General features: G+C 40.3%; 1 protein-coding gene across 2 annotated transcripts in view; it reads left to right on the top strand.

The window, feature by feature from the left end:
- LOC128638508 (zinc finger protein 879-like) overlaps window positions 1-13,791 on the top strand; it is a 113,132-nt gene that overhangs the window by 57,064 nt on the left and 42,277 nt on the right. For both annotated transcript variants that reach the window (XM_053690506.1, XM_053690505.1), the window contains exon 6: window positions 2,571-2,669. In XM_053690506.1, the coding sequence (XP_053546481.1) occupies window positions 2,571-2,669 (99 nt within the window). The remainder of the gene's footprint in view (window positions 1-2,570; window positions 2,670-13,791) is intronic.

The following is a 13,791-nucleotide window of genomic DNA, read 5'->3' as shown; positions in this document are numbered from 1 at the left end:
CCCTGAGACCCGCCCAATTGTTTTTGGGATTACAATTTTTTTTTTTATATATAAAGCACTTTATTTATCCTGTTCCTCTTTATGAGTGAGGTGGGAGGTGTATTAATAGGCATTTGAGGTTTGGGAAACTTTGCCCCCTCCTGGTAGGATTGTATATCCCATATGTCACTAGCTCATGGACTCTTGCCACTATGAAAGAAATGAATTTGTCAGGTAAGTTCTTACATAAATTATGGTATTCATTCCCACACTCTGCTACAAGAAACAGTGAAAGAATTATCAATTAAGTAATTCATGTATGTAGCGCTCTTCATGCATCTTCCATTTTCTATGCTAGTTCTTTGTATTTTGTTTCCTAATCAAATTATGGATAATTTTATTGCCACTTTTCACTGACTGTTCTTTTTATCTTTTTATTGTCTCTTTTGCTTTGTCTTTAACACATCCCATTGCCTAGTTATCCTGTCTTGACATAATTTTGTTCAGGATCCAAATATTTTCTTTCATGATTCAGATAGTGCATGCAATTTTAAGCAACTTTCTAATTTACTCCTATTATCAATTCTTCTTCTTTCTCTTGCTATCTTTATTTAAAAAGCAGGAATGTAAAGGTTAGGAGCCGGCCCATTTTAGGTTCAGCACACTGGATAGCGCTGGATGGCAACCCTGTATGTATGTCATTTTCTATCTGTATGCTGGAGGTTTTACTTCTTTAAAGTGAAGGTAACGTTTTAGATACTTGTAAACAGTAACAAAGTCTTCCTAGTTCCAATATTAAGGTCGCTATCTTTATTTTTAAAATTCATTATTTATTTGCAGAATAATATTGTTCTATATTAACATACCGTTATGTTAATAACTCCTCCCCACATCCACTTCCTGATCTTTGTGACAGTGACGTATAGAGCGGTCCCACCCGCTCTATACGTGTCTCAAAAGAGTGTTCAGGAGAATCCAAATGATCTGCGCATGCACACAGCATTGTCTACTAAGCAATGCGCATGCGGTAATCTTCTATACCAAAAACAAAGGCTAAACGCCAGCGCAGATCATCCCTTAGGTGGATGACGTAGTTTGACGGCCGCGTAACGGCCAGGATTTCAATAGGCAGAGATAAAAACGTGACCAGCAAACAAACAAAAAAATTATTACGGGTTGAATTTTCTACTCAAAAGCAAGTAAGTTTACAGCTATAAAACTCATTTTAAACTTAGAATTAAAAAAATGATGAATTAAAATAATATTTATTTTTGGTAAAAAATATAATTAGATAATGCAATCGTGAAAACTTTATCTTCATTTTAAGCCGTATGTAAATAACGTAGATACAATTTATTTATTATGTATCGCGTCAGCTTTAGAAAGAAAATAACTGATAAATAAAATTGTTTCCTCCTACAACCACTTTATGATTTTTATAATTAATTAGCAGTGTTTAATTTTTCATGTTACTGATTGAGAGTTTAAGATGAAACATTTTCCTTATCTAAACACAATTTTGTATATGATTACTACTAGTGATGCACCGAAATGGAAATTCTGGACCAAAATTGAACCCGAAAATCCAGGATGCACTTGGCCGAAAACTGAAAATGTATTTTTTCAAATATTTATTTTTAGGTTTTTTTTTGCATAATTAGATTATAATTTCGGTGCATTCCTACTTAAATCTGATTCTGTTGCATAGAACTAAATAAAGAATAATACAGTATATTGATATTTAATATTGTTTTAACAGGTTTTTTTTTTTTTACCAAGTAGTCAAATGAAGTATAGTCATAGAAAACTCATTATATGCAAAACAGTAAGTCAAGTAATGAACTTAAACAGCAGCTCTAGGCTAGCATCAAATTTGAAACATGCTACACAGTAATTTTACCGAAAATAACAGGCAAAATAACCGAAATAGCCAAAAATGTTTTTGCGGCTGAAATTTAGGTGCATCCCTAATTACTACCACACCTGGCATTAAGGGCTTGACAATTATCACCTACATTTTTATTATTTAATAATTGCTGGCCTCAACCTTTTTTTGTGTCAGCTGAGGAAATGCGTGGTAGTTACAGATTTTTATGTCTACTTTGTAGTGTTCACAGCCAATTTTCATTGTCTTCTGGCTGCCACCTTTCGTGGAACATCACAGATTTTGTACGTTGGTAAAGATTGTTACATATATTGGGTCTGTCCAATTTGCTTATTTTGTTTCCCCTCCAAGATCGTTTAACTTTTGAAGTTTTTATTTCCTTCAGGGTGTTTGCCTATTTCTTTTCTATATTATGTCGGTATGCATTTATCTCTGTTCATTTTGTCTAGAAATGTCTTTCTAAATAACACTGTCTCTCTGTGTGTACATATATAGGCCTGTGTGTGTTACCTTCAATATTATGGTGTCTTTATAGCATATATTCATTTATAAATGTAGGCGTATGATTTATTGAACTCTCCAGAGTAATTAATCTACCGCCTATACATTTAGTGAATCTGTTCTCCTCTCTGGGTGGATGGTAACAGGTAACTTAAATGTAAACACTGAATATATTCTATTAATCAATCATTTTCTTTTTTTATAGAAATACACATAGAAACTTTCTACAACGATTCAGTTTGCATGGAAGAGGATCATTTAAAAGCTGTTCATCAGATGGAAATGTATTCAGATCCCTGTACAAGTGAGTTACTTGTGGTATAATTATTTATTTAAAACCCTTCATGAATTATGAGATTGTTTGTCTAGATCCTGGTTTCTCAACAGCTGGGCCGTGGCCCAGTACCGGGCCGTGATAGCCCTGCTGGTGGGCCTTGACCTGTCATGCCCCCACTGCACACTCTTACCCCACTGCACACAAGGGGCAGACTGAGACCAATCAATGTATTCAAATGTATGCAAATGAACATGGTAGCCTCCCTGCCCTAACCCCAACAGACCCATCAACCTCCAGAGCCAGGACCCCCAACATTAAGGGCCAAAGAAAGGGCCCCCATCCTCCAGGGCCAGACCTCACACTCCATGGCCCTCACAGCGACAGACCCTCGGCAGGACCCCCACACTCCAGGGCCCCCACTAAACCCACACTGAACTGCTTAGTTACTGATAGGGCAAATCCCTGCTGCTTACTATATATATATATATATATATATATATAAACTACCGGGCCCTGGACATGTCCAGCTAAAATTTACCGGGACTTGAGGTCACTTTGGTTGAGAACCACTGGTCTAGATCCATAGTTTAGGAACTTAGATTGATCTCGAAAGACGGTTTGTGGGCAATAGATGTAAAATATAAACACAAAGTTTGTTTCAAATCCAGAAATAGGTAAAGATAATGTATTTAGATAGATCAATAAAATGTTGGAGTTGAATGTTTGACAGTGTTGAATGTGGAAAGATCGATTATAATAGGAAAACAGTAACATTTACAATTTTACTACAATTTTTTGTATGCATAAGGAGCAAAAGAGTACTTAAAGGGAGAGCCTACAGAAGAATTGTTATTTTAAAAGATAGATAATGCCTTTATTACCCATTCCCTAGTTTTGCACAGCCAACACAGTTCTATTAATATAATTTTTACCTCTGTGATTACCTTGTATCTAAACCTCTACAGACTGCCCCCTTATTTTAGTTCTTTTGTCAGACTTGCATTTTAGTCAGTCAGTGCTGACTCCCAGGTAACTCAATGTGCGTGAGCACAATGTTATCTATATGACTCACATGAACTAACATCCTCTAGTGGTGAAAAACTGTTAAAATGCATTCAGCTTAGAGGCGGCCTTCAAGGTCTAAGAAATTAGCATATGAACCTCTTAGGTTTAGCTTTCAACTAAGAATACTAAGAGAACAAAGCAAAATTGGTGATTAAAGTAAATTGGAAAGTTGTTTAAAATTACATTCCCTATTTAAATCATGAAAGTTTATTTTGGACTAGACTGTCCCTTTTACATGAGCTAAAGGAAATAACTAAAAAGGAAGAAATGTTAAAGAGAAGTGGCAGTCAAATTTAAACATTCTAATTTAGATAGAGCATACCTCTCCACATAAGAGCATACTGAGGCAGGCTCAGGATCTTGAGAAGTATATTTATATTATTGTTAGAAAGGTTGTTGCAAATACTGCTGCCATCTAGTGCTTTTGCAAATGTATAGAATTGTTAAAAGCATTCTTGCAAAACTGCTGTAATATAGTACTTCAGACACGTGTAAGCTCCTACCCCTACCCTGCCTGCTTTTAAACTCTTTCTGAATCGAATAAAAGAATGTGGATTTCATGTCCTTTTAAGATATGTGCACTATCCTGAGCCTACCTTAGTATGCTGTTATGGAAAGGCATTGCAACAAAGGGTTTACAGAGAAAGAGTTCATTTTGATAATAGAATACAATTTGACTTGCACACCAAATTTTTATGTAAACATTGCTGCAAACACAGCTGCCAGACATCAAAAAGACAAATACACGCTCCTAAGCTCACCTAGGTTTACTCTTCAACAAAGCAAATCCAGAGAACTAAGCAAAATTGATAATATAAGCACATTTTAAAGTGGTTTAAAATGTCACTCTAACCAGTTTTATCCACTCTTAATTTTGACTTTACTGTCTCTTTATGTTTGTGATTAGGGGTATAATTGCATTATAGATACTGCATCTTTTTAGAAAGGACTTTTTTTAAACAAATGGCTGTTTTTTTCTTATGACACAATGAGTCCACGGATCATCATTAATTACTGTTGGCAATATCACTCCTGCCCAGCAGGAGGCGGCAAAGAGCACCACAGCAAAGCTGTTAAATATCACTTACCTTCCCTCCCAATATCACCTACCTTCTTCAAGCAAGATTTTATTATTTTTTAAGTAGTGCAAGATTGTGCTGCTTTGTTCTAGGGTGTAGCTGTAGTCCATATCAGTCTCTTCAGTAGCGCAGTGGTGGCTTTAGAGCAATGGGAACTTGTGGGACATAATTCTCACTGCACCTCCCATACTGATGCTTCCCTAATACTGAAAGCCTGAGTAAAATTTCTCAGTCTTTATCTCCTTTTTCCACAGGTCCATGTCAGGGAGAAGACCTCTCAAATCTAGTGAGCTGCCATGCTGCCTGGCAGATTTATGAGGTAAGTGCTGACTTTATTTTTCTGGGATAACAATCAGGAAAAAGTGGGCACTTTATTCAATATGGGACACTCAGTTTTTTCCCCTATAGGTCAAGGGGAACATATTTTGGCAGTACGTTATAGCAGGCACTGGGGCTGAGGTTAATAAGGCTCATTTTATTTGGTTCAATTCGGCTCGACTTTATCTTATGCCGACCGGGAGTTTCATTTTGCAGACGCCCACGATGGGCAGGGCTATCTGAGGCAGCGGTTTACTAGTACGCGCCATTTCTCCAACATAGGTGTGTCCGGTCCACGGCGTCATCCTTACTTGTGGGATATTCTCTTCCCCAACAGGAAATGGCAAAGAGCCCAGCAAAGCTGGTCACATGATCCCTCCTAGGCTCCGCCTACCCCAGTCATTCTCTTTGCCGTTGTACAGGCAACATCTCCACGGAGATGGCTTAGAGTTTTTTAGTGTTTAACTGTAGTTTTTATTATTCAATCAAGAGTTTGTTATTTTGAAATAGTGCTGGTATGTACTATTTACTCAGAAACAGAAAAGAGATGAAGATTTCTGTTTGTATGAGGAAAATGATTTTAGCAACCGTCACTAAAATCCATGGCTGTTCCACACAGGACTGTTGAGAGCAATTAACTTCAGTTGGGGGAACAGTGTGCAGTCTCTTGCTGCTTGAGGTATGACACATTCTAACAAGACGATGTAATGCTGGAAGCTGTCATTTTCCCTATGGGATCCGGTAAGCCATGTTTATTACGATCGTAAATAAGGGCTTCACAAGGGCTTATTAAAACTGTAGACTTTTTTTGGGCTAAATCGATTCATTATTAACACATATTTAGCCTTGAGGAATCATTTTATCTGGGTATTTTGATATAATAATATCGGCAGGCACTGGTTTAGACACCTTATTCTTTAGGGGCTTCCCAAAGCATAAGCAGAGCCTCATTTTCGCGCCGGTGTTGCGCACTTGTTTTTGAGAGGCATGGCATGCAGTCGCATGTGAGAGGAGCTCTGATACTTAGAAAAGACTTTCTGAAGGCGTCATTTGGTATCGTATTCCCCTTTGGGCTTGGTTGGGTCTCAGCAAAGCAGATACCAGGGACTGTAAAGGGGTTAAAGTTCAAAACGGCTCCGGTTCCGTTATTTTAAGGGTTAAAGCTTCCAAATTTGGTGTGCAATACTTTTAAGGCTTTAAGACACTGTGGTGAAAATTTGGTGAATTTTGAACAATTCCTTCATGTTTTTTCGCAATTGCAGTAATAAAGTGTGTTCAGTTTAAAATTTAAAGTGACAGTAACGGTTTTATTTTAAAACGTTTTTTGTACTTTGTTATCAAGTTTATGCCTGTTTAACATGTCTGAACTACCAGATAGACTGTGTTCTGAATGTGGGGAAGCCAGAATTCCTATTCATTTAAATAAATGTGATTTATGTGATAATGACAATGATGCCCAAGATGATTCCTCAAGTGAGGGGAGTAAGCATGGTACTGCATCATTCCCTCCTTCGTCTACACGAGTCTTGCCCACTCAGGAGGCCCCTAGTACATCTAGCGCGCCAATACTCCTTACTATGCAACAATTAACGGCTGTAATGGATAATTCTGTCAAAAACATTTTAGCCAAAATGAACACTTATCAGCGTAAGCGCGGCTGCTCTGTTTTAGATACTGAAGAGCATGACGACGCTGATAATAATATTTCTGAAGGGCCCCTAACCCAGTCTGATGGGGCCAGGGAGGTTTTGTCTGAGGGAGAAATTACTGATTCAGGGAACATTTCTCAACAGGCTGAACCTGATGTGATTGCATTTAAATTTAAGTTGGAACATCTCCGCATTCTGCTTAAGGAGGTATTATCCACTCTGGATGATTGTGACAAGTTGGTCATCCCAGAGAAACTTTGTAAAATGGACAAGTTCCTAGAGGTGCCGGGGCTCCCAGAAGCTTTTCCTATACCCAAGCGGGTGGCGGACATTGTTAATAAAGAATGGGAAAGGCCCGGTATTCCTTTCGTCCCTCCCCCCATATTTAAAAAATTGTTTCCTATGGTCGACCCCAGAAAGGACTTATGGCAGACAGTCCCCAAGGTCGAGGGAGCGGTTTCCACTTTAAACAAACGCACCACTATACCCATAGAGGATAGTTGTGCTTTCAAAGATCCTATGGATAAAAAATTAGAAGGTTTGCTTAAAAAAATGTTTGTTCAGCAAGGTTACCTTCTACAACCAATTTCATGCATTGTCCCTGTCGCTACAGCCGCATGTTTCTGGTTCGATGATCTGATAAGAGCGGTCGATAGTGATTCTCCTCCTTTGGAGGAGATTATGGACAGAATCAATGCTCTCAAATTGGCTAATTCTTTCACCCTAGACGCCACTTTGCAATTGGCTAGGTTAGCGGCTAAGAATTCTGGGTTTGCTATTGTGGCGCGCAGAGCGCTTTGGTTGAAATCTTGGTCGGCTGATGCGTCTTCCAAGAACAAGCTACTTAACATTCCTTTCAAGGGGAAAACGCTGTTTGGCCCTGACTTGAAAGAGATTATCTCTGATATCACTGGGGGTAAGGGCCACGCCCTTCCTCAGGATCGGCCTTTCAAGGCAAAAAATAAACCTAATTTTCGTCCCTTTCGTAGAAACGGACCAGCCCAAGGTGCTACGTCCTCTAAGCAAGAGGGTAATACTTCTCAAGCCAAGCCAGCTTGGAGACCAATGCAAGGCTGGAACAAGGGAAAGCAGGCCAAGAAACCTGCCACTGCTACCAAGACAGCATGAAATGTTGGCCCCCGATCCGGGACCGGATCTGGTGGGGGGCAGACTCTCTCTCTTCGCTCAGGCTTGGGCAAGAGATATTCTGGATCCTTGGGCGCTAGAAATAGTCTCCCAAGGTTATCTTCTGGAATTCAAGGGACTTCCCCCAAGGGGGAGGTTCCACAGGTCTCAGTTGTCTTCAGACCACATAAAAAGACAGGCATTCTTACATTGTGTAGAAGACCTGTTAAAAATGGGAGTGATTCATCCTGTTCCATTAAGAGAACAAGGGATGGGGTTCTACTCCAATCTGTTCATAGTTCCCGAAAAAGAGGGAACGTTCAGACCAATCTTAGATCTCAAGATCTTAAACAAGTTTCTCAAGGTTCCATCGTTCAAGATGGAAACCATTCGAACTATTCTTCCTTCCATCCAGGAAGGTCAATTCATGACCACGGTGGATTTAAAGGATGCGTATCTACATATTCCTATCCACAAGGAACATCATCGGTTCCTAAGGTTCGCATTCCTGGACAAACATTACCAGTTCGTGGCGCTTCCTTTCGGATTAGCCACTGCTCCAAGGATTTTCACAAAGGTACTAGGGTCCCTTCTAGCTGTGCTAAGACCAAGGGGCATTGCTGTAGTACCTTACTTGGACGACATTCTGATTCAAGCGTCGTCCCTTCCTCAAGCAAAGGCTCACACGGACATTGTCCTGGCCTTTCTCAGATCTCACGGATGGAAAGTGAACGTGGAAAAGAGTTCTCTATCCCCGTCAACAAGGGTTCCCTTCTTGGGAACAATAATAGACTCCTTAGAAATGAGGATTTTTCTGACAGAGGCCAGAAAAACAAAGCTTCTAGACTCTTGTCGGATACTTCATTCCGTTCCTCTTCCTTCCATAGCTCAGTGCATGGAAGTGATCGGGTTGATGGTAGCGGCAATGGACATAGTTCCTTTTGCGCGCATTCATCTAAGACCATTACAACTGTGCATGCTCAGTCAGTGGAATGGGGACTATACAGACTTGTCTCCGAAGATACAAGTAAATCAGAGGACCAGAGACTCACTCCGTTGGTGGCTGTCCCTGGACAACCTGTCACAAGGGATGACATTCCGCAGACCAGAGTGGGTCATTGTCACGACCGACGCCAGTCTGATGGGCTGGGGCGCGGTCTGGGGATCCCTGAAAGCTCAGGGTCTTTGGTCTCGGGAAGAATCTCTTCTACCGATAAATATTCTGGAACTGAGAGCGATATTCAATGCTCTCAAGGCTTGGCCTCAGCTAGCGAGGGCCAAGTTCATACGGTTTCAATCAGACAACATGACAACTGTTGCGTACATCAACCATCAGGGGGGAACAAGGAGTTCCCTAGCGATGGAAGAAGTGACCAAAATCATTCTATGGGCGGAGTCTCACTCCTGCCACCTGTCTGCTATCCACATCCCAGGAGTGGAGAATTGGGAAGCGGATTTTCTGAGTCGTCAGACATTGCATCCGGGGGAGTGGGAACTCCATCCGGAAATCTTTGCCCAAGTCACTCAGCTGTGGGGCATTCCAGACATGGATCTGATGGCCTCTCGTCAGAACTTCAAAGTTCCTTGCTACGGGTCCAGATCCAGGGATCCCAAGGCGGCTCTAGTGGATGCACTAGTAGCACCTTGGACCTTCAAACTAGCTTATGTGTTCCCGCCGTTTCCTCTCATCCCCAGGCTGGTAGCCAGGATCAATCAGGAGAGGGCGTCGGTGATCTTGATAGCTCCTGCGTGGCCACGCAGGACTTGGTATGCAGATCTGGTGAATATGTCATCGGCTCCACCTTGGAAGCTACCTTTGAGACGAGACCTTCTTGTTCAGGGTCCGTTCGAACATCCGAATCTGGTTTCACTCCAGCTGACTGCTTGGAGATTGAACGCTTGATTTTATCGAAGCGAGGGTTCTCAGATTCTGTTATTGATACTCTTGTTCAGGCCAGAAAGCCTGTAACTAGAAAGATTTACCACAAAATTTGGAAAAAATATATCTGTTGGTGTGAATCTAAAGGATTCTCTTGGGACAAGGTTAAGATTCCTAGGATTCTATCCTTCCTTCAAGAAGGATTGGAAAAAGGATTATCTGCAAGTTCCCTGAAGGGACAGATTTCTGCCTTGTCGGTGTTACTTCACAAAAAACTGGCTGCTGTGCCAGATGTTCAGCCTTTGTTCAGGCTCTGGTTAGAATTAAGCCTGTTTACAAACCTTTGACTCCTCCTTGGAGTCTCAATTTAGTTCTTTCAGTTCTTCAGGGGGTTCCGTTTGAACCCTTGCATTCCGTTGATATTAAGTTATTATCTTGGAAAGTTTTGTTTTTAGTTGCAATTTCTTCTGCTAGAAGAGTTTCAGAATTATCTGCTCTGCAGTGTTCTCCTCCTTATCTGGTGTTCCATGCAGATAAGGTGGTTTTACGTACTAAACCTGGTTTTCTTCCAAAAGTTGTTTCTAACAAAAACATTAACCAGGAGATTATCGTACCTTCTCTGTGTCCGAAACCAGTTTCAAAGAAGGAACGTTTGTTGCACAATTTGGATGTTGTTCGCGCTCTAAAATTCTATTTAGATGCTACAAAGGATTTTAGACAAACATCTTCCTTGTTTGTTGTTTATTCTGGTAAAAGGAGAGGTCAAAAAGCAACTTCTACCTCTCTCTCTTTTTGGATTAAAAGCATCATCAGATTGGCTTACGAGACTGCCGGACGGCAGCCTCCCGAAAGAATCACAGCTCATTCCACTAGGGCTGTGGCTTCCACATGGGCCTTCAAGAACGAGGCTTCTGTTGATCAGATATGTAGGGCAGCAACTTGGTCTTCACTGCACACTTTTACCAAATTTTACAAGTTTGATACTTTTGCTTCTTCTGAGGCTATTTTTGGGAGAAAGGTTTTGCAAGCCGTGGTGCCTTCCATTTAGGTGACCTGATTTGCTCCCTCCCTTCATCCGTGTCCTAAAGCTTTGGTATTGGTTCCCACAAGTAAGGATGACGCCGTGGACCGGACACACCTATGTTGGAGAAAACAGAATTTATGTTTACCTGATAAATTACTTTCTCCAACGGTGTGTCCGGTCCACGGCCCGCCCTGGTTTTTTTAATCAGGTCTGATAATTTATTTTCTTTAACTACAGTCACCACGGTACCATATGGTTTCTCCTATGCAAATATTCCTCCTTAACGTCGGTCGAATGACTGGGGTAGGTGGAGCCTAGGAGGGATCATGTGACCAGCTTTGCTGGGCTCTTTGCCATTTCCTGTTGGGGAAGAGAATATCCCACAAGTAAGGATGACGCCGTGGACCGGACACACCGTTGGAGAAAGTAATTTATCAGGTAAACATAAATTCTGTTTTTCTCCTGCCTTACTGTGACCGAATAATAATTACTCTGAAAAGCGCATATTAAGTTTAAGGCTGCGCTCTTGGGACCGGACAGCTGCTCTCTATACTGCAGATGCTAAGCTGGTTAAGCAGCATGAGGGCTATTGCGAGTTCCAGATCTTCTTAGAGAAATTGGTATCCACTGTCAGCAGGGCAGTTAGGCACCTCAGCAAAACTAAGCTGAGGTGTACAGGCTGTTAATTATAGTTGCAAACTCATTATTCAGTTGCATACGGCAAAATACAAATAAAAAGAAAAACGTTTTAAAATTTAAAGTGACAAATGTTTAAAATTTTATTAAAAATGTATATATTTTTTTATAATAATGATAGTGATAATTTGATCCATTGTGAGTCAGAATGGACCAAGATGCCTTGCAAAATACTTGTTTTGACGATAATATGGAACCACCTATCCCTTCTGTTTCTTATGTTTTAACAAAACTTTATATTACAGGGATAGATTTTTTTTGAGCCAACATTGTGTAAGGCATTAGGTGCCTAACGACTATGTTCAATATATTTTGCAGCTTTCTCCTCATGTGTCCATATATTTATTGCCCACTCTTACAGTGCCCTGCGCTTCCTCTGTAACTCCACCAGGAGTCACGTTGCTAGACATCGCTTCCCTCATGCCCTCTGCAGTCTCTGATGCGTTGTCTGCTTTTCCCATGCTGCAGGGAAAGCGCAAGAGGAAAAGTAAACATTCAGTAAGTAAGGTTACTGACGCTGTGGTTGCTATTTTGAATGCCCCCTCCCAGAATCCTGAGGAGGAGGATACTTTGGTAGCATCTGAAGGTGAAATCTCAGACTCAGACAGTGTAATTCCTCCTACTGATTCTGAGTTGTATCTTTCAGGTTTCAGCTAGAACATCTCTGTCTGTTACTCAAGGAGGTTTTAGCTACACTGGATGACAACGACACCATGGTGGTTGTCAATCCTAAAAAGTCCAGTAAGCTACATAAGTATTTTGATGTACCTTCCATGGTGGAAGTTTTTCCTGTACCAGATCGAGCTACTGAGATTATTGCTAAGGAATGGGAGAGACTGGGTATCCCTTTTTTCTCCATCCCCTGTATTTAAAGGGTTTCCTAAAGCAGATTCTATCAAGAAATCTTGACAGACGGTATCCAAAGTGGAAGGGACAATTTACACTCTAACCAGGAGAACTACTATCCCGATAGAGAATAGTTGCTCTTTTAAGGATCCTATGGATAAGAAGTTAGAGGATATGTACACCAGGGTTTACAAGGACAACCCGTGGTTTATATTGCTAATATCACTAGTGTGACAGCATACTGGTTGATGCACTTTCTAAATCTATTAAAAACAGACACTTCCCTTGAAGAAATCCAGGATAGGATAAAGGCCCTTAAGTTGGCCAACTCCTTTACCACTGATGCTTCCCTTCAGGTTATTAAGCTGGGAGCTAAGATTTCGTTTTTTGCCATACTGGCCCGCAGAGGCTTCTTGGTTAAGATCTTGGTCTGCGGATGTGTCATCCAAGTCTAAACTTTTGGCGATTCCTTTACAAAGGAAATACTTTGTTTGGGCCGGGTTTAACAGAACTAATTACTGACATCACGGGAGGAAAGGAACCTTTCCTCCTTCAGGATAAGATAAATAATCAATAGGGATGTCAGAGTATTTTTCGTTCCTTTCGAAATTTCTAGGGTAATCCTTTTACTTCCTCCTCCAAGCAGCAGCAGTCCAAGCCTTCCTGGAGTACCAATCAGTCTTGGAACATGGGAAGACAATCCAAAAAGCCTCCAAATCAAAATGGAATGGATATAGTAGCCATTCTAGAATACACATATAGCACTCATTGTAGACATATTCAACACATTGTGTATTATTAATTGATATGATCACCAAATGGGTTGGGGATATCGCTACAATACTTTAAAATATAACTTTTATTAAATACGCAAAAAAACAGGAGATAACATTAAGGGATGTGCAATTAAAAACAATGGCTAAAGTAAGGGGATATAGACTATCTACTATATCACAATTGTAGATTAATGCAAATACCATGTATCCATAGTGGTACTCAGCATGATTGGTGCATACTTGGGTATCCAATGATACTAGTTCCCAGAGAACGACACAAATCCCTGAAAGACTGGCAACTATGTTACCTTTATGACATATGATAACCTAAATGGTTAATCTTAAAAGGGATATTTTGTAAATATATCAGTTCTTAGTATGGTTTTCAGTTAACAAAGGTACCTGGTAATGAAAGGGTCAGATTTTTATATATATAGTTGTTACATACTTAGTGTCAAGTTTGCTAATACCTACTTGATTGTATATAAATATCCATAAGGAGACCCAATGTGTAATCAGGTATTCTTTATATTCTCAGTATATCAACCTGTATTATCACATCAAAGAATAATAGATTCTTTAACTACTGTATCACAGTTGTAGATTTAGTTCAAATATCATGTATTCATATTTGTAATCAGTGTGATTGGTGCATACTTGGGTATCCAATGATACCAAATCCCAGAGAACAA

Source organism: Bombina bombina, chromosome 8 (assembly GCF_027579735.1).
Source record: "Bombina bombina isolate aBomBom1 chromosome 8, aBomBom1.pri, whole genome shotgun sequence".
NCBI classification, from domain to species: domain Eukaryota; kingdom Metazoa; phylum Chordata; class Amphibia; order Anura; family Bombinatoridae; genus Bombina; species Bombina bombina.
The sequence above is the reverse complement of the archived record's forward strand: the minus strand, read 5'-3'. Positions and strand labels throughout refer to the sequence as shown.